Source organism: Molothrus ater, chromosome 5 (assembly GCF_012460135.2).
Source record: "Molothrus ater isolate BHLD 08-10-18 breed brown headed cowbird chromosome 5, BPBGC_Mater_1.1, whole genome shotgun sequence".
NCBI classification, from domain to species: Eukaryota; Metazoa; Chordata; class Aves; order Passeriformes; family Icteridae; genus Molothrus; species Molothrus ater.
Window position 1 is genome coordinate 1,923,001 of NC_050482.2, and position 20,857 is coordinate 1,943,857.

At 50.0% G+C, this 20,857-nt stretch overlaps 1 protein-coding gene across 1 annotated transcript; it reads right to left on the reverse strand.

The window, feature by feature from the left end:
- Positions 1 to 1,943: 1,943 nt before the first annotated feature.
- SLC35B4 (solute carrier family 35 member B4) lies at positions 1,944 to 19,084 on the reverse strand. Its single transcript, XM_036401118.2, has 10 exons — positions 18,900 to 19,084; positions 12,989 to 13,102; positions 12,423 to 12,525; positions 10,803 to 10,852; positions 9,206 to 9,287; positions 7,893 to 7,953; positions 7,394 to 7,503; positions 6,440 to 6,515; positions 5,670 to 5,745; positions 1,944 to 4,874 (listed from the first exon to the last, which is right to left on the reverse strand). Exons 1-10 carry the CDS (start codon positions 18,974 to 18,976, stop codon positions 4,622 to 4,624), a joined length of 1,002 nt encoding a protein of 333 aa, XP_036257011.1. The 5' UTR covers positions 18,977 to 19,084; the 3' UTR covers positions 1,944 to 4,621.
- Between the last annotated feature and the right edge of the window lie 1,773 nt (positions 19,085 to 20,857).

Below are 20,857 nucleotides of genomic sequence, written 5' to 3' on the forward strand. Positions count from 1 at the left end.
AGGATAAATATTCATCTTATTTCCCAGCTGGAAAAAGGAATTATTTGTTTTCTGTGAGCAGGGGCTTGCCTGCATTTGTTTCAGAGAATAATATTGGAACATAATCTCCTATTTTTGAATCAATTCTTGAGCCCTGAGCTTCCAAAACTTCCACCTGTGAGATCCCACGTGTTGGGGCCAGGGAATGCAGCCCTTGCATGGAAATAGGAAAAGGGATTTTAAAAGCACCAGGGAGAAGCTGAAGTTCCTAGACTCAACAAATTATCGATATATTCCCTTTCCTCCCTCAGCTTTTCTGCCATTCCCAGACTACGGATCAAATTTCTAACCCAAAATTCAAATTCCTAGCCCAAAATTTAATTTCCTAACCCAAAACATCTGGATTGTGCTGCCCTTTCCTGCATTCTGAAGTGTGGAACATCTGGCTGGGGTTGAAGGCAGAATTCTGCCTGGATTATATTTTTAATATTTACATTCCTCCTCCCAGATTTTTTCAGGGAATTCTGGTTTTATTGGCAGGGAAGAGTGTGTGAATTACAGCAGAGTCCAACCTTAAATTGGTCAGGGTCAAACTGAGCCTGGAGTTTTACAGAGGATTTAAAGCTTTTGGAACAACCCCAGATTCTGATGTTTTGGGGGTTTGAATACTTTTGGAGAACCTCAGAGGAAGATTTGAGTCTTTTTGGGGAACGTCAAATTCCGATGGTTTGAGGATTTGAGTCTTTGGAGAACATCAAATTCTGATTTGGGATTTTGAGTCTTCCTGAAGAACCTCAGTCTCTGATTTGAATCTTTTCAGAAAACCTCAAATTCTGATGGTTTGAAGATTTGAGTCTTTTTGGAGAACCTCAGATTCTGGTGGTTTGGGCATTTAAAGTTTTTTGGATAACCTCAAATTCTTATTTAAGTATTTGAGTTTTTGGGAGAACCTGACAGTATGATGTCTTGAGGATTTGAGTCTTTTTGGAGAACCTCAAATTCTGGTTTGAGGATTCGAGTCTTTTTGGAGAATCTCATATTCTAATGGTTTGAGGATTTGAATCTTTTTTGAGAACCTCAAATTCTGATTTAAGGATTTGATTTTTTTTGGGGGGGAGAACCTCAGATTCTGATGTTTTGAGGATTTAAAGTTTTCTGGAGAACCTGAAATTCTGATTTGAGGATTTGAGTCGTTTTGGAGAACCTGACATTCTGATTTAAGTATTTGAGTTTTTGGGAGAACCTGACAGTCTGATGTTTGAGGATTTGAGTCTTTTTGGAGAATCTCAGATTTTGATGGTTTAAGGACTTGAGTCTTTTTGGAGAACCTCAAATTCTGATTTCAGGATTTGAGTTTTTTGGGAGAACCTCAAATTCTGATGCTTTGAGGATTTGTGCCTTTTTGGAGAACCTCAAATTTTAACGGTTTAAGGACTTGAGTCTTTTTGGAGAACCTCAGTTCCTCATGGTTTGAGATTTTGAGTCTTTTTGGAGAACCTCAGATTCTGATGAAGATTTGAATCTTGCCTGGCACCCCAAATCTGGACATTAGTGAGGATTTGAGTCTTGCTGGGAGACCTCAAATCCCAAATTTCCCCTTTCCCAGCTGCTCCCGGCTCCCATCGGTGCAGAATTTAGAGAAGCTTGGATCTGATGGTGGGATCTTCTCCAGAACTTCACCCAGCCAGGCTGAGTCTTTGCTATTTTCTCTTATATTAGAGAAAAATGGTGAGTTGTTACTTAGATTGGATATTCATGGAAAATTTCTTCATGGGAAGGGTTGGGACAGGGCAGTGGAGTCCCCATCCCTGGGGGTGGAGGTGGCACTTGGGGACATTCATCAGTGGTGGCCCTGGCACTGCTGGGTGATCTTAGAGGGCTTTTCCAACCCAAACGATTCCATGGTTCCATTGATTTTCCAGCCACCAGCAAAGCAGGAAATGAGACACACACCCAGCAGCCGCTGAAGAGGATACAGATTTATTTCACTTTAAAAAAACCAACCCAAACCCCACCCCAAACCCAACCAGCCACCCCAAAAGCGGCCGGGCTCCTTCCCTTCTCCAGCCTCTGCTAAAAAATAGGTGCTCTGGTCTCTACACAAACATTAAACCCACACTAATCAGCAGCCCCAGCCTGGAGGGGGAGCCTGGGTTAATTAATTTTGGCTACCAAGGCCCCTCTGCCAGGACCTTTCCTGCTCTGTCCTGCAGCGGGAGGGAATTGCTGCCACTCCTGTGGCTCCATAAATACCCCAAACGCACTCGTCACGCTGGAAGTTAAAAAATGCCCCTGACAGCAACTAACAACCCAAGGTTGATGTGTTGGGAGTGAAAAGCACATGGTAAAAAACCAAAAAACAGGAGTGCCCAAATCCCCCAAATGTTCCCGTGTCTCATGGGAACGGGGGACAACGTGCAAGGTCCTGGAGAGGCAGAGGGACCCAGAGGATGCACAGGATGTGACACCTGGGAGCAGCTCCGTGTCAGCTCTGCTCAGCCCCCGGACCCTCAATCCCTGGATAAAACAACCCCTGGATCCCACAATCCCTGGATCCCGCAATCCCTGGATCCCGCAATCCCTGGATCCCACAATCCCTGGATAAAGCAATCCCTGTATCCTACAATCCCTGGATAAAGCAATCCCTGGATAAAACAATCCCTGGATCCCGCAATCCCTGTATCCAACAATCCCTGGATCCCGCAATCTCTGGATCCTACAATCCCTGTATCCAACAATCGCTGGATCCCACAATCCCTGGATAAAACAATCCCTGGATCCCGCAACCCCTGGATAAAACAATCCCTGGATGCTACAACCCCTGTATCAAGCAATCCCTGGATACCGCAATCCCTGTATGCTACAATCCCTGTATCCCGCAATCCCTGGATCCTGCAACCCCTGGATCCTGCAACCCCTGGATAAAACAATCCCTGGATGCTACAACCCCTGTATCAAGCAATCCCTGGATACCGCAATCCCTGTATGCTACAATCCCTGTATCCCGCAATCCCTGGATCCTGCAACCCCTGGATCCTGCAACCCCTGGATAAAACAATCCCTGGATGCTACAACCCCTGTATCAAGCAATCCCTGGATACCGCAATCCCTGTATGCTACAATCCCTGTATCCCGCAATCCCTGGATCCCGCAATCCCTGGATCCTGCAACCCCTGGATAAAACAATCCCTGGATGCTACAATCTCTGGATAAAACAATCCCTGGATAAAACAACCGCAGGATCCCACAATCCCTGGATCAAACACCCCCGGACCTGGAGTTACAGCTCCGGTGTTTCCCCGCCGTGTTTGATCTCTGAAGAACCTCACCAGTTACTCCCTGCTCCCAGAATCCTCCATCCCAAATTTCTGTTGGCTTCCCCACCTCGCCAGTCCCAGCTGAAGCTCCGTGTGAAGAGGAAAATCAGGGATAAAGGTTTTGCCTCTCTCTAGGTGCCTCCTGGAGCCACCACAAACAGCTGGAACAACACCTGTCCTACTCCAGGTCAGCCTCCCCATCCACAAATCCCTGCAAAAATCCCATGGCACTTGAAATTCAGCTTTTTCAGGCTCAGGAAAAATGGAAACGGAAAAGAAAAAAAACCTTCAGGACGTTGGGATGGAGCTGCAGGTCCTGGCAGCACCATGCTGGCTCTGGGTGGGATGGAATTCCTTTTTCCCACACTGGGATTTGGGGCTGGGGCTAAACCAGTGCTCCCAGCACAGCATGGAGCCTTTCCCTTTTCCCACTCTGCTCCCAGCAAGGATGAGGCCATGGAAAGCTGGGAAGGGGATTATCCCAGAGAGCTGATTAAAAAATAGAGGGAGGAAGTTTTGGAAAGGTGGCCTTGGCTCAGGGAATGCCTGGCAGGGAGGTGCTGCCTTTCCATCACTTTGGGATTTTTTTCCATCATTTTTCCTTTGCTGTTCAAGCCCCTTCACCCCTCCACTGTCCCAGCTGAGCAGGGACAGCAGCATCACCACGGGAACAAGGTGCTGCTCCAGGAAAACTGCAGGGAAGCTCCAGGAAAAGCAGCCAGGGGTGGCACTGAGGGACAGGGAGCCTCTGTGCCAGGCTGGCACAAAAGCCACGAGGAAGCTGATCCCAAGGGATGGGAGGAGAACTGGGAGAGGAAGCCCAGGATGCACTGGGCAGACTGGGAGCTCCAGCCGGGGCTGTATCCCACATCCTCCCAGCACAGGGATCAGGGATTCCCGCTGGAATGGGGCTCAGCCACCAGCTCCAGACACCGGGGCGATTAAAGGACGGCACCAAACTGGCTCAGGGTCCAGCTGATCCAAGGCAACAGCCACGGAAGTTGGGCTCCCAGGTTCCCAACAAAGCTCTGGATCAGCTTCTCCTTAAAAAGGGTTATTCCAATGGGAAAGGAAAAAAAAAAAAACAAAAACAAAAAAGAAGCAAAAGGGGTTGCCTAAAAAATGCCAACTCACAAAAATGCCCAGATTGTTTCTCCATGATCCTTTCCCCAAGTTCCCAGTGGAGGCTCCCCATTCTCCCAGGAGCTTGGCACAGCCAACACCTCCCCTGGTACAAAAACACCCCCTGGATTGGGGGGGGGGGCTCCCTGCTGCTCTGCTGTTCTGGCAAACACCCAAAAGCTCCCTGCGGGAATTCCCTGGATTCACTGCTCCTTGGGCCTGCCCCGGCTGCGGCAGCGCGCCAGGAGGGGCCCCAGGCTGTTCCACAGCTCCGTGTACATCAGGGTGCCCACGAAGACAAAGGCAGTGCCCAGCCAGTGCCAGCCCGTGAAGGGGTTCTGGAAGTACAGGATGGAGAAGATGAGGCTGACGAACTTGCGCAGCGTCACCACCAGCGTGACCGTCAGGGACGTGCACTCCGTGGTCAGGATGAAAACGCCGCGGATGCAGACGTACCTGGGGGCAGGAGCTAAGGGACGGCAGGCACGGAAACTGGGATTCCCTTTGGGAATGGGCAGCCCGCTGTGGATGGGGGAAATTCCCTCCTGGGATCAGCTGGGCTGGAACGGGACACATCAAACTCAGGGAAACGCCAAATCTCAGATGTCCCCACTAGAGCACAGAAGCTCCAAACTCCTCCATTTCCATGGAGCAGGAGTCCCAGAATCCCAGAACAAACCAGGCTGGGAAAGACCTTTGAGATGAAGTCCAGCCTAAAAAACCAAAGTTCCTTTTCCCCATATTTTTGGAGTTCCACCACCAGCAGCTCTTGAGGGCAGGGAAGACTCCCAAGGATTTATCTCCTCCTGGGAGCAGGAGGCAAGGGATAGCAGGGATGGAAATTGGGATTCCCTTTGGGAATGGGAATGAGCAGGGAGATGGGCAGCCTGCTGTGGATGGGGAAATTCCCTCCTGGGATCAGCTGGGTTGGAACAGAATGCTATGAACTCAGGGAAACCCCAAATCTCAGATGTCCCCAGTAGAGCAGCCAGGGCTCAGTTGGACAAGGGAAGCTCCAAACTCCTCCATTTTCATGGAGCAGAAGTCCCAAAATCCCAGAACAAACCAGGCTGGAAAAGACCTTTGAGATCACTGAGTCCAGCCTAAAAAAACAGAAGCTCCCTTTCCCTGCATTTCTGGAGTTCCAGCACCAGCAGCTCCCGAGGGCAGGGAAGCCTCCAAGGATTGAGGAAGGCGGCCCCAGCCCTGCTGTGCCGCCCCATAAAAGATGGGATCAAGGATAAAGGATACTGGGTGATGACGTTCATCAGGAGGTAGAACCACATGATGGGCAGGGTCAGGCCGATCACCGGCACCTGGAACAGCTCTGCAGGGAAAAAGGGAACCAAAAAGAGAAAAAGGGAAAAAGAATAGGATGAGGTCACTGCTGGAGGAGCCTCTCTCCTTGCCAGGCCTAAGCATGACCCAGGATTCCCTGCAGCCTTACACAGCCTGCAATTCCAGAGGGAAGAAGGGAAAATAAGGAAAAATGTTAGGAGGAAAGCTCTGTCTTGGTCTGGTGCTGGAGGAATCCTCTCTGTTCCCACAGCAAATCCTGGGGAGCACCAGCAAAAAAAAAAAAAAAAAATCCCAGCAGGTCCTTGTTTACATCCCTTATTGAGGATCAGGCCCTGGTTCTCCCATTTCTGAGCTCCCACGCTCCTTTTCCCAGGGATCCCTCTTGGATGTGGCTGGTGTGTGGGAATTGGTAAGAAACTTGGAATTATGGAATGGTTAAAATTCCACCCATGCCATGGCAGGGACACCTCCCAGTGTCCCAGGCTGCTCCAGCCCCAGGGTCCAGCCTGGCCTGGGGCACTGCAGGGATGCAGGGGCAGCCCCAGCTGCTCTGGCAATTCCAGCCCAGCCAGGAATTCCTTCCTGAAATTCCTCAAAATCCAAAAGGCCTGGAACACCCCAAGATGCCAGCATGCACAAGTGCAGGAATGAACTTCCCAGAGGATCTTCCAGAGGATGGGAAGGCCCAGGAGCAGGGATCCCTGAGCAGAGCACTCACTCACCAGACTGGCTGAAGAGCACGGCGTGCTGGTAAATGTTGGGAGCCAGGAGCAGGAATCCAGGGAGCGGCAACGCGTGCTGGGGGGAGAAACAAATCCAGGGTGGGATCAGGGGAGGGGAATCCAGCCCAATTCCCTGCTGGAAAGCAGCTGGATCACAGCAGGCTCCTCACTGCTCCCTCCTGCCAGTGTGGGATCCTTTCTGTGCCCAGTGCAGGAGTGGGAAGGGTGTCACAGACATCTTTTATGAAAAAACAAGGATTGGATCTCCTGGCCAGGGGACCTCCTCTTGGTTTCTTTTCAGTGTGTGACCAGAAGCCAAATGCCTCTGGAAATGCCATCCATCCTGCAGCAAATCCCACTGGTTTAACTGGGACCAGGAGCCCAGCTCCAGGGATTGACTGCAGGAGTACAACCACCCCTCACAGGCCACGTGGGACTGGTCTCCTTCAGTGTGGGCTGGTTTTATCCCTTTGAACCTCTCCCGATCCCAGATATTCCACCCCTGGGACGTGCTGTGGGAAAAGACCTCCCCGCAGCCATGATATTTTCTGAAAAATCCTTTCCTGAGGATTTTTGCTCCTGAGAAGCTGAGAGGCCTCGGGAACAAAATGTAACCAATGGTTATCTGCTGCTGTGGAATGCAACAGGTGCATCTGGGATTGGGCTCATGGGGTTGTTTCTAATTAATGGCCAATCACAGCCCAGCTGGCTCAGACTCTCTGTCTGAGCCACAAGCCTTTGTTATCATTCTTTGTTTTTCTATTCTTAGCCAGCCTTCTGATGAAATCCTTTCTTCTCTTCTTTTAGTGTGGTTTTAATGTAATATATATCATAAAATAATAACTCGGCCTTCTGAAACATGGAGTCAGATCCTCGTCTCTTCCCTCCTCCTCAGACCCCTGTGGACACGGTCACAGAAGGGAGCTCGGAGCAGGGGGAGCCCCAGGGACTCACGTTGTAGAACAGGGCTTCCTTGGAGTGCTTCCCAAATTTCTTGTACAGTGTCTCCTGGAAAATGCCCATCCTGGCAGACATCAGCAGGGCAAAGGTGAGGGCAGCAATACCTGCAAGGGAAGCACAGCTCTGCAGCTTCAACTCACCAAATTTGGCTTTCAGGGGGGAAAAAGAACCCAAACAAACTGCCCAGGCTTGGTAAGAAAACTGATAACGGTTTTGGGGTTTGATTACAGGTCTCCAAGAGATCCCTTAAAAATACCAGGGATGCAGTTTGTGCCACCACTGATAACAATCAATGCCAGATTTCCCAAAGAGCCACCAACAGACCCAGGGTGGAGGTAGGGAACCACAGATAAAGCCTCATCTGTGAAATCCTGTGCAGAGGAACACCTGGAGCAGCCCCAGCCCCTCTCCCTCTCTGCTCCAGGCAGGGCGGCCTTTGCCAAGAGAATTCCAAGAATCCTGGCAGTATCCCAGAAATGTGGCCCTCACGTACCCAGCAACCACCAGAGGAAAGCCTGGGGTCCATCCTCTTGACTTGAGCTGGAGTCAGATGCCTGAAGGGAGACACAAGAGTCACCAAGAGCCACCAGGTCCCTGCAGCAGCCCCAGGGAATGCAGATTCCAGCAAAAAAAAAAGTGGCAGAGTCTGATCAAATCAGGATTTTGCCTGAAAGGAACGGCCTGGTTTGATGAGACTGAACTTTTTTAACTTTAACTATTAACTTTAACTTTTAACTTTTTAAACTTTTTTAATTACAAAAGTAATTAGTGTTGCTTTTCAAGCCCTCAAAACCAGCCCATTCCCAGATCCCTGTGTAGGGAGGTATCTCCATCCCATTCCCAGGTTCCTGTGTCCCCATCCCATTCCCAGGTTCCTGTGTCCCCATTCCCACATTCCTGTGTCCCCATTCCCAGAGATGACTCTCTAGGAAGGAATAAGAGCCCTGGCCAACCCCATCAGGAGCTAAAACCAGGCCTAAAACCAGGCCTAAACCAGGCTTGTGGTTAAGCAATTGAGGAGATGAGGCTGAGGGCACAGCTCCAGCTGGAGTTGCCTCAGCTCTCTCCCCGTGCTCCAGGGAAAATCAGATTTATTCACCTTTGCCACCGGTGTCAGCTCTGCCCCAGGCTCCAGCCCTGCTGGGAGCTGATGTGGATTAACTCAGAGCCAAGGCTGCAGAGCCCAGCCCTCCCCCAGCCACCCTGAGGGTGAAAAGCTCTGAAATGATGGGGAATTTGGAGCTCTGACAGCTCCCTTTCGTTTCCAGCCTCTCTGAGCTGGATTAAGTGCAGCCAATTTTCACTTTGTGCCATTTTTTTGTCATCGGCTGACGGGGTCAGGCCGTGGGTGCTGACCCAGGGAAAGCTCTGAGTGTGCTCCACGTGGATTTGCTTCCCTCCCTCCTGCTCTCCAAGCACGGGCACTTTATTTAAAGGTCAGGCTGGATGACAAGAGGAAAAACCCAGCCTGAAAGGCAACAATCTTTTGTGGGATGGAAGGAGGGAAGATTTCTGATGGATTTTTGTTTAGGATTCACCTGCTCCTGCCTGCCACACCAGGCAAGGAAAAGCAGCTTCCTTCTGTTACCTCTGAGGCCAAAAAAAAAAAAAAAAAGATTTATTTCCAAAAAGCAGCATGAACAGGTGAAGATTTCATTTTATTACACCTGTAATAAAATGAAATCCCACAGGAAAATAGAACCAGGAGGAAAAGCTCTTGGGGAGCAGATGCAGAGGTAGGAGACACCTCCATGAAAAATCAGGCCAAGGGAATTGCTGAGGTTCCTTGTCCCTTCCCATCCTTACCACTTGCTTTGCAGACATGAAGGTGCAGGTGAAGATGCCCAGGGACACCAGGGCTATGGAGCTGTACTTGGACACGCTGTACCTGCACGGGGGACAAGGGACACGTCACCAGCCCCACCTGGCTCACATCCATCCCTGCCTGCCTGGGTTCCTGCTCCAAACCTGGGATCAGGGGCACATTCCCACCTCCATTCCACCATTGCCATTCCCCACATTCCCACCTCCTAACCCTGGCAGGGCCAGCTGACTCCAGCTCAGCACCTCAGGAAGCTTTTCTGCCCACATTTATCCCAACACTTCTCCCAGTTTATCCCACAGCTCCAGCCTTGGCTCTGTGCAGGCACAGCTCAGAGTTATCAATGTTATTAATGTGTTATCAGCGTGTTATCAGCGTGTTATTAATGTGTTATCAACATGTTATCAGCATGTTGTTAATGTGTTATCAACATGTTATCAGCGTGTTATTAACGTGTTATCAACATGTTATCAGCATGTTGGTAATGTGTTATCAACATGTTATCAGCGTGTAATTAATGTGTTATCAACATGTTATCAGCATGTTGTTAATGTGTTATCAACGTGTTATCAGCGTGTTATTAATGTGTTATCAACATGTTATCAGCATGTTATTAATGTGTTATCAACATGCTATCAGCGTGTTGTTAATGTGTTATCAACATGTTATCAGCGTGTTATTAATGTGTTATCAGCATGTTATTAAGGTGTTATCAGCATGTTATTAATGTGTTATCAACGTGTTATCAGCATGTTATTAGTGTGTTATTAACATGTTATCAACATGTTATCAGCATGTTATTAATGTGTTTTCAACGTGTTATCAGCATGTTATTAATGTGTTATCAGCATGTTATTAATGTGTTATCAACGTGTTATCAGCATGTTATTAATGTGTTATCAACATGTTATCAGCGTGTTATTAAGGTGTTATCAGCATGTTATTAATGTGTTATCAACATGTTATCAACATGTTACCAGCATGTTATTAATGTGTTATCAGCATGTTATTAATGTGTTATCAACATGTTACCAGCATGTTATTAATGTGTTATCAGCGTGTTATTAATGTGTTATCAACATGTTATCAGCGTGTTATCAATGTGTTATCAACATGTTATCAGCATGTTATCAATGTGTTATCAACATGTTATCAGTGTGTTATCAGCATGTTATCAACATGTTATCAGTGTGTTATTAATGTGCTATCAACATGTTATCAATGTATTATCAACATGTTATCAGTGTGTTATTAATGTGTTATCAGCATGTTATCAGCATGTTATCAGCACTGCTGGAGGCCCAATCCCCAGCAGAAGGGAGGCACTGAGCTCCCCCCCAAGCACAGCATCCAGAAAAGCCAGCAGTGAACACAGCTGTGGAAAATCTCTTCCCAAATTCCAGCCAAGAACGGAGGGAGAGGTGGGAATGCACAAGGAGCTATTCCAGCCTCTGTGCCATGCTCTCTGTCCCAGTTTCCCACCATTAAAATCAGAATATTTAACAGGAAAAGTGATGGCACAAAACACCCAGCAGGGTTTAATCCGGAGCATTCCCTAAAGAGATGAAGTTTGGGATTTACCTTTTCTTCAGGATGATGATCCCTAGAGCCATGCTTGCTATGAGAGAACCCTGGGAGAATAAAAAAGAAGAGAAAACAAAACAGGAGGTCAGCAGGCCAGAATGCCCCAGCTTGGGATGCTCATCCCAAAGGGACACTGCAAGAACACCAAGAGAAACTCCAGGTTTGGAGCAGGAAAACTGACAGGGAGAAGGAACAGCTTCCTTGAGCTTGGATATTGGGAAAACTCCTGCCCTGGGGGGATTTGCAAGCCCTGGGGATGTGGCACTTGGGGACAGGGGGCAGTGGTGGCCTGGCAGTGCTGGGAATGGTTGACTCCACGAGTTCAAAGTTCTTTTCCTGCCTCAATGATTCCATGACTGTGAGTCCCTTCACCCAGGAGGAGGTGAGCTGGGTGCCTTGGGAACAAGGATTGGATCTCCTGGCCAGGGGACCTCCTCTTGGTTTCTGTTCAGTGTGTGACCAGAAGCCAAATGCCTCTGGAAATGCCATCCATCCTGCAGCAAATCCCACTGGTTTAACTGGGACCAGGAGCCCAGCTCCAGGGATTGACTGCAGGAGCACAACCACCCCTCACAGGCCATGTGGGACTGGTCTCCTTCAGTGTGGGCTGGTTTTATCCCTTTGAACCTCTCCTGATCCCAGATATTCCACCCCTAGGACATGCTGTGGGAAAAGACCTCCCTGCAGCCATGATATTTTCTGAAAAATCCTTTCCTGAGGATTTTTGCTCCTGAGAAGCTGAGAGGCCTCGGGAACAAAATGTAACCAATGGTTATCTGCTGCTGTGGAATGCAACAGGTGCATCTGGGATTGGCTCATGTGGTTGTTTCTAATTAATGGCCAATCACAGCCCAGCTGGCTCGGACTCTCTGTCCAAACTTTTGTATTGACTCTTTCCTGTTCTATTCTTAGCCAGCCTTGTGATGAAATCCTTTCTTCTCTTCTTTTAGTGTAGTTTTAGTATAATATATACCATAAAATAATAACTCAGCCTTCTGAAACCTGGAGTCAGATCCTCATCTCTTCCCTCATCCCCAGACCCCTGTGAACAGGGTCACACCTCCCACCAGGAGATTTTGTTACTCCCAACAGCTGGGGCTCCATTTCCTTGGGGTTTAAAAGATCTTTTAGCCTGGCACTCATCCACACTTAAGTTAAGATGCAGTTTAATGGTTTTTTTGTTCCCCAAAGCAAAGACCTGTGCAGGTGGAATTAATCCCAAATCCCAAATCCATGCTCTCTGACCATGATGTTCCAAGACCAGAACATGAACCACTCGGTGGCAGGGAAAGCTGGATCCCTTTGGCCATCCAGAGTTCAGGATTGGTTTTGTCAGAATCTGCCAGGAGCTGCCACTTCTCCCTCAGCTCTGGAATTCCAAAGCCTGTCCGAGCCTGTTTCCCTGCCTGTCCATTAAGCTGGAGTTTAATGATCAACACCATGAGGTGAAAGCTTTGGAGCTGAGCTTTGGAGCGAGGCTGCTCTTCCCAGCAGCTGCAATTCAGGATCTCCACGGGGGCTTGGTGCTCTCTCAGGACACGTGGAGCAGGGACAGTTCCAGCAGAAAGGATGGAATGGGGGCCCCAGGAGGATGAGGAGGATGAGGAGGGGGCTCACCGAGCGGAAGATCATGTGCAGCGGCATGGCGATGTTCAGGTTCAGGGCGTAGTTATTGACCACGCTGACGGTGAAGAACATGGCCACCATGATGAAATAGTTCCTGAAACGGGGAAAAATACCTGGGAGATGTGCAGGAACCTCCCTGAGATGCTGAGAGACCCCTCAGGAATGCACAGAGAGGTGTGGAGCAGGGCAGAGCTCTTGGCTCTGTCACCGAGCCTGTCCCCAGCGGAAAAATGTGAAGTGAATTTGGGTGATTTTTGAGGAAAACTTTCCCTTCCCACTCCCACCACACCAAATCCCAGAGCTGAAAAGCTCTTGAAGCACAACAAACTCTGTGCAAAACTCTGCCCCGTGCCTGTGACAGGGAATGGCAACTTCCCATTGAAAATTCCTGATAAAAGAGTGTGGATTTTACCCGGCCTGACAGCTTCCCAAGGCGGCTCTGCAGAGGATGGACGCCATTTCCAGAGGACAAGAGGAAAATCCATTTCATGAAAAGCTTTTTGGAGATAGGAGAAAGATCCAGGCAACCCCTGCTCGGGCAAACCCTGGGACTGTACCTGATGGGGATGGCCGGGCGCTTCCTGCCCAAGTTGGCCTCGAAGATGAAACCTTCCACAGCGATGAACAGGAACTGGGAGAAGGTGACGATGTTCCCACAGCCTGGGAACCGCCTGCAGCCAGGAGAGACAGGCGTCAGAGCCACCCATGGGCAACTAACACTGGCACCAGCAAAGACTGGGAATCCCGTCCCTGTACAGGAATCCTGTCCCTGTGCCCAGAGTCCTGTCCCTGTGCCCAGAGTCCTGTCCCTGTGCCCAGAGTCCTATCCCTTTTTCCAAAATCCTATGCCTTTTCCCAGAATCCTGTCCCTGTGCCCACAATCCTGTCCCTGTGCCCAGAGTCCTGTCCCTGTGCCCAGAGTCCTGTCCCTATTCCCAGAATCCTGTCCCTGTGCCCAGAATCCTGTCCCTGGGCCCAGAATCCTGTCCCTATTCCCAGAATCCTGTCCCTATTCCCAGAATCCTGTCCCTGTGCCCAGAGTCCTGTCCCTGTGCCCAGAATCCTGTCCCTATTCCCAGAATCCTGTCCCTTTTCCCAGAATCCTGTCCCTTTCCCCAGAATCCTGTCCCTATTCCCAGAATCCTGTCCCTGTGCCCAGAATCCTGTCCCTTTTTCCAAAATCCTATCCCTTTTCCTAGAATCCTGTCCCTTTTCCCAGAATCCTGTCCCTTTTTCCAAACTCCTGTCCCTTTTTCCAGAATCCTATCCCTATACCCAGAATCCTGTCCCTTTTTCCAAAATCCCAACCCTTTTCCCAGAATCCTGTCCCTTTTCCCAGAATCCTGTCCCTTTTCCCAGAATCCTGTCCCTTTTTCCAAAATCCCAACCCTTTTCCCAGAATCCTGTCCCTTTTTCCAGAATCCTATCCCTTTTCCCAGAATCCTATCCCTTTTCCCAAACTCCTGTCCCTTTTCCCAAACTCCTGTCCCTTTTTCCAGAATCCTATCCCTATTCCCAGAATCCTGTTCCTTTCCCCATAATCCTGTGCCTTTCCCCAGAATCCCAACCCTTTTTCCAAACTCCTATCCCTTTTTCCAGAATCCTGTCCCTATTCCCAGAATCCTGTCCCTTTTTCCAAAATTCAATCCCTTTTTCCAGAATCCTGTCCCTTTCCCCAGAATCCCAACCCTTTTTCCAAACTCCTATCCCTTTTTCCAGAATCCTGTCCCTTTTCCCAGAATCCTGTCCCTTTTCCCAGAATCCTGACCCTTTTTCCAAAATTCAATCCCTTTTCCCAGAATTGTATCCCTTTTCCAAAAATCCTGTCCCTTTTCCCATAATCCTATTCCTTTTCCCAGAATCCTGTCCCTTTTCCCAGAATCCTGTTCCTTTCTCCAGAATCCTGTCCCTACACCCAGAATCCTGTCCCTACACCCAGAATCCTGTCCCTTTTTCCAAACTCCTGTCCCTTTTTCCAGAATCCTATCCCTATACCCAGAATCCTGTCCCTTTTTCCAAACTCCCGTCCCTTTTCCTAGAATCCTGTCCCTTTTCCCAGAATCCTGACCCTTTTCCCACAATCCTGTCCCTATTCCCAGAACCCAGAACCCCTTTTCCCAGAAGGAGACCTACCCTGGAGGAGCTTTACTCAGGGTTTATTCACCTGAGCTTGTGCAAACTCCTGCAGGGTGTTCCCTCCAACATTTCCCAAGAGGAACAGGTCAGTCAGGTCAGGAAGGGAAAGCAAAACCTGCTGGATCTCCCTCTTTCCCACGGGAAGTGCCTTTAGGAGGACTCTGTCCCTTCCTAAAAGCTGAGTTTGTCAGAGGTTGGGTAATCTGAGGTAATCTGCTTTTCCAGGGGGAAAAGGCAGCTGGAAATTCAATATTCCTCATTCCTGCTGCAGGAGAGAAGTGCCAAGGTCAGCTCTGTGCTGGCAGAGTGTCCCTGGTTTAGGTTTGCTCAGTTCCCTCTGAAAAAGCTTCAGCACCTTGGGATTTCAGGATGCAAAAAAACCCTTTTGGTTGTGAATTCTAAAATGGACCAAAACTCCAGGATGCAAAAAACCCTTTTGGTTGTGAATTCCAGAATGGACCAAAACTCCAGGATGCAAAAAACCCTTTTGGTTGTGAATTCCAGAATGGACCAAAACTCCAGGATGCAAAAAACCCTTTTGGTTGTGAATTCTAGAATGGACCAAAACTCCTCACAGGAGCCCAAAAAAGCCCTGGAGGCAGAAATTCCACGTGACATCCACGGATCCTTTTAATGTGACACCAACTCCAGCAGGCTTCAAAATGCACAACATTCTGTCAGAGCTCAACAGGAACCCTCTCAGTCCCTTTTTGTCCCCCTAGAGGGACCCAGGAGTGCAGGAATGCCACCACCACCACCTCTGAGCAAACCAAGGGTTTATCCTGTGGGAACAGGAATTCCACACCAGGGAATTCAAACAAAGCCTCCCTGAGCAGCTCCCCTGGGATTGGGAATTCTGGATGCAAAAAAACCCTTTTGGTTGTGAATTCCAGAATGGACCAAAACTCCAGGATGCAAAAATCCCTTTTGGTTGTGAATTCCAGAATGGACCAAAACTCCAGGATGCAAAAAATCCCTTTTGGTTGTGAATTCTAGAACGGACCAAAACTCCAGGATGCAAAAAATCCCTTTTGGTTGTGAATTCCAGAACGGACCAAAACTCCTCACAGGAGCCCAAAAAAGCCCTGGAGGCAGAAATTCCACATGACATCCATGGTTGCTCATCCACCTCTGAGCAAACCAAGGGTTTATCCTTGGGAACAGGAATTGCACACCAGGGAATTCAACCAAAGCCTCCCTGAGCAGCTCCAGGGAGCAGGGAAGGATTTCCTGGGAAGCAGAAGCTCAGAGGAGGCCGTGACAGGGCAGATAATGAGAAGTGGGAGATGCAGGGATTTTAGGGAATCTTCTCCCTTTTCTGCTGCAAGACAGAAACTGAGGCCAAGCATTCCTGGGAGAGTCCTGCTCCTCATGGAACACGCTGTCCCTGGATGCAGCTTTGCAGGATTCAAGCTGGGAAATGCTCTGGAAAACGGGAATTTCCAAGCTGTCTCCTCCAAATCCTCCTCTGTCAGCCCCACAGAGCTCTCAGCAGCAGCAACACCTGGGGAATGCTGGGCTGAGAAAGCAAAAGGGGAATTTTTTTGAACTGGAAAAATCCCCTTTTCCCTGCTTTTTCCAGGGATGGGCACCACCCTGAGCCACTTCCCTCTGCCCACCTGCCAGTCCCCATATTCTTCCCAGGGGAAGAATTATCCAGAAAACTTCATTATCCAGAAAACTTCATTATCCAGAAAACTTCATTATCCACAAAACTTCAGCCCTGAAGCTGGAAGGTCCAAAAGCTCCTGGGAGAAAGAGAAGAGACCTTGAAGCAGAGCTGGATTGCCAATCTTATCTCCAGCCTTATCTGCAGCCTTTCAGCTCCAGAGAGGATCACAAGGAGCTGGAAACCTGGGATAACCCCAGGCTGGGCTTTGCCAGCTCCCAGAGCCCTGGACATGACCCCATTTTATCAGCACTGTTGGCACTCAGGGTTTTGTGCTGGCTGATAAGACACAGATAAGAATTCTGGGCTCCTTTTCTGGCTTATAATCCTCACTCAGATGCACCTAAAAATGAGATAAATCCTGATCTGCCAACTCTCAGTATCTGCTTCAGCTGTAGACAACTGGAAAGAATCCTCCCAGCAAGAAATTTCCCTGCTCTCTCTCTCTCCTACCTCACCACATGGAAAGGGAGAAAATCTGATTTTTTGGGGCCTGATTATGTCCCTTGCACAGCAATTTGAGCCCCTCAAATGAAGAAATGGAAAGTTTCTTGTTCTGCCTCCACAGCCCAGCAGAAATCTTTCTCTCCTCTCCCCTGCAGCCACTCTCCACACATTTAAAGCCTTTTGTGTGCCCTCAGGCATTTCCAGACTAAACAATTCTCATTCCTTTGCTTTCCTTATAAATCCTGAGCAAATTTCTTCCCAATCACCTTTGCTACTCCTCACCAGCCTTTTCCTGGCATCCTGCTCCAGGATTTTGCTTGTTATGGGAATATCAGAGTTGGGATATTGGGAATATCAATACTCATCTGCAGGGGGAACTTTTCCTTCCAAAACCCAATGAAATAATTGGTGTTATCCCAATTTTGGGACTAAAGGTGAGCAGGGCAAGTAAAAGGCACAGGAATTGAGATGTTAGGAGTGGAGGAATTTTAAAAGTGGATGAGAGGTGCTGCTTGAAAGAAGGTTTTGTGTGAAAAGCAGCTTTTCCTTGATGCCTGCAATTGGGACTTCTGGAATTTGCTCCTCTGGCCTTCAGTCACCTTTGAATAATTCAGTCTTCGAACAGGGTTTAAGTTTTGGTTTAAGGTTTGCTTGGAGGAGAAATGAGTGGCAAAAAAAAAGCTAAATCCAAAGGGTTTTTTTTTTGCTTCCAAAGGGTTCATTTCTCCTCTGTCATTCAGGCAGGAAAGGCAGAGATTGGAGCAATCCCTGAGGGGAAAAACAACTCCTCCCACAAGGTCTCTTCTTCCAGGAACTGCTGCTGGATTTACCCAGGGATTGTGCACCTGGATCCCAGTTTGGAGCAAATATCCCAACTGCTGGGTTTTGCAGTCCCCTTTTTCTTTATACCCTGGGATTCTGATGGGCTGGGAGGGATGAAGGGCTGCTTTTGGAAGCTGGAGTGCACTGAGGGCTCAGGAGGTGCAGCCCCACGCTGACTCACTGGGATTGCACACTCCAAACCAGCTCCGGCGTCGCTCTGTTCCCAGTCAGGCTTTCCCAGCCTTCTGAGCAGCCCTCTGCACACCCTGCCAGCCTTCCTCCAGCACGGCGAGGAAGGGGAGAGCCACAAACACACCAGGGGGAGTGAGGAAGGTGAGAGCCACAAAAACACCAGGGGGAGTGAGGAAGGTGAGAGCCACAAAAACTTTTCAGGGGGGGAAGGTGAGATCCCCAAAAACATTGGGGTGAGGAAGGTGAGATCCCCAAAAACACCAGGGGGAGGAAGGTGAGATCCCCAAAAACATCAGGGTGAGTGAGGAAGGTGAGATCCCAAAATCATCAGGGGAGGAAGGTGAGATCCCCAAAAACACCAGGGTGAGTGAGGAAGGTGAGATCCCCAAAAACACCAGGGGGAGGAAGGTGAGATCCCAAAATCATCAGGGAAGGAAGGTGAGATCCCCAAAATCATCAGGGTGAGTGAGGAAGGTGAGATCGCCAAAAAACATCAGGGTGAGTGAGGAAGGTGAGATCCCAAAATCATCAGGGGAGGAAGATGAGATCCCAAAAAACACCAGGATGAGGAATGTGAGATCCCCAAAAACACCAGGGTGAGTGAGGAAGGTGAGATCCCCAAAAACACCAGGGTGAGTGAGGAAGGTGAGATCCCCAAATTCATCACGGTGAGGGAAGTGAGATCCCCAAAATCATCAGCCTCCAACCTGAGAATTCAAGGGGACTCAGTGACTTTGCAGGTGGAAAATCGCGTGACGATCCCAGGTGGAAAACATTCCAAGCTCGCACTCCCAGGTGTACAACATTCCCTGCTGTCCCCGGGGCCAGCTCCTGCCTCGTCCCGGGGATTTCAGCGCTGCCCGGGATGGGGACAGTGGAGAGGGGACATCCCGGTGCCCGGACAGGTCACCGACACGGCCCACAGCCAGGGAACAACCCCAAAACACCCCCAAAACCCCCCAAACCCCATCCAGCAGGGACAGGAGGCGATGATCCAGCTCTGGGCTCCTTCATGAGGGGCACCAAGGCCTGAGGGGTGAAACCCCCTCAGTGCCCCCACACCCCAAATCCCCCCAGTCTCCCAAACCTACCCCGACACCGCTCCGTACCCTCACACACTCTGAGGCCTCACCCCAGGAATCCCACAGCAATGGGCTCCCCTGAGCCTTTATCCCCCCCAAATCCTCCCCGCGGCCCCGCACCTGGCCAGCAGCTCCAGGAACACCACGTTGCTGCAGCAGCCGCCGAACACCAGCCCCACCGCCACGGCCGGGTGCATGGTGTCGCTCCGGGCAACGAGGCGGCGTCCCGGGCCGCGGCCGCATCCCGATCCCGGGACTCTGCCCCGCTCCCGGCCCCGGCCCCGGCCCCGCCGCCCCCGCTTCCTCCGGCCGCCGGTAGTTCGCTCCCCGCCTGCCGCCTCGGGGACTACAACTCCCGGCAGGCTCCGCGCCGCCTCAGCGCGGCTCCCGGCGGGCGCCCCGCCGCGGGGCACGACGGGAGTTGTAGTTCTGGTCTGAAGGGTGTAATGGCGGCGCTGAGGTGGCGTCAGGAGGAGGCGCGGCTGCGGCGCTGATTGTGGCGGGGAGCAGCCCGTAGTTGACTTTTTGGGGTTATTTAGTGACCCCAAAACGCCAGTTAGAGGCAGTTCCTAAGGATGCTGTGCCAAAGAATTCCTTCGCTGTTCAAAATAATAATTATTATTGAAAGGGAGAGCTGGCAGTGCCTCGCCTGGAGGGGAGAAGGATCCAGGGAGAGCTTCCAGCACATTGCAGGCCTGCAGGGGCTCCAGGAGAGCTGCAGAGGGACTGGGGCCAAGGCCTGCAGGGACAGCACCCAGGGAATGGCTCCCAGTGCCAGAGGGCAGCCAGGGATGGGATCTTGGCAATGAGGAATTCCTGGCTGGGCTGGAATTGCCAGAGCAGCTGGGGCTGCCCCTGCATCCCTGCAGTGTCCAAGGCCAGGCTGGACACTGGGGCTGGAGCAGCCTGGGACACTGGGAGGTGTCCCTGCCATGGATGGGGTGGCACTGGGTGGGCTGTAAGGTCCCTTCCCACCCAAACCATTCAGTGATTCTGTTCCCTTGCTCCAGTCCTTCCCCACAAATCATTCTGCTGTCCTGACGTGACCCTGCAGGACACAGCAGTTCACAGACAAAGCCTGGAGATTCTGTTTTGTAGAGCCCCATGAAATGCTGGCAGCTCTGCCAGGGACCATTCCAGGGAAGTGCTCCCCTGGTGCTTAAAGAGACAAGGAAATACTTCTCCAGACCACAAACCCGAAATGTTTCCATGGGGGCTGTAAATGTTCATGAGGGTTTCACAATTTCCTTTTTACGGCCTCATAATCTTTACTGGGTTTTAATTATGCCACAGTCCTGAAGCCTGTGCCAGACACAATAGGAAAGGTGGATGGAAAAGCAAATTGCTCTGATTCCTTTCATAGTTCGAGTGTCAGCCTCCAGCACATCCTCTCCTGAGGGTTTCTTCCCTTTTTATCCTCTTATGATACAAACCTGATATAAATTCATTTATTGGATGTACACACATGGGCAGGGATAGGAGAGAGAGGGATGGATGGATGGATGGATGGATGGATGGATGGATGGATGGATGGATGGATGGATGGATGGATGATGGATGGATGGATGGATGGATGGATGGATGGATGATGGATGGATGGATGGATGGATGGATGGATGGATGGATGGATGGATGATGGATGGATGGATGGATGGATGGATGATGGATGGATGGATGGATGGATGGATGGATGGATGGATGGATGGATGGATGATGGATGGATGGATGATGGATGGATGGATATGGATGGATGATGGATGGATGATGGATGGATGGATGATGGATGATGGATGGATGGATGATGGATGGATGGATGGATGATGGATGGATGGATGATGGATGGATGGATGGATGGATGGATGGATGGATGGATGGATGGATGGATGATGGATGGATGATGGATGGATGGATGGATGGATGGATGGATGGATATGGATGGATGATGGATGGATGGATGATGGATGATGGATGATGGATGATGGATGGATGGATGGATGATGGATGATGGATGGATGATGGATGGATGGATGGATGGATGGATGGATGGATGGATGGACGGATGGACGGATGGATGATGG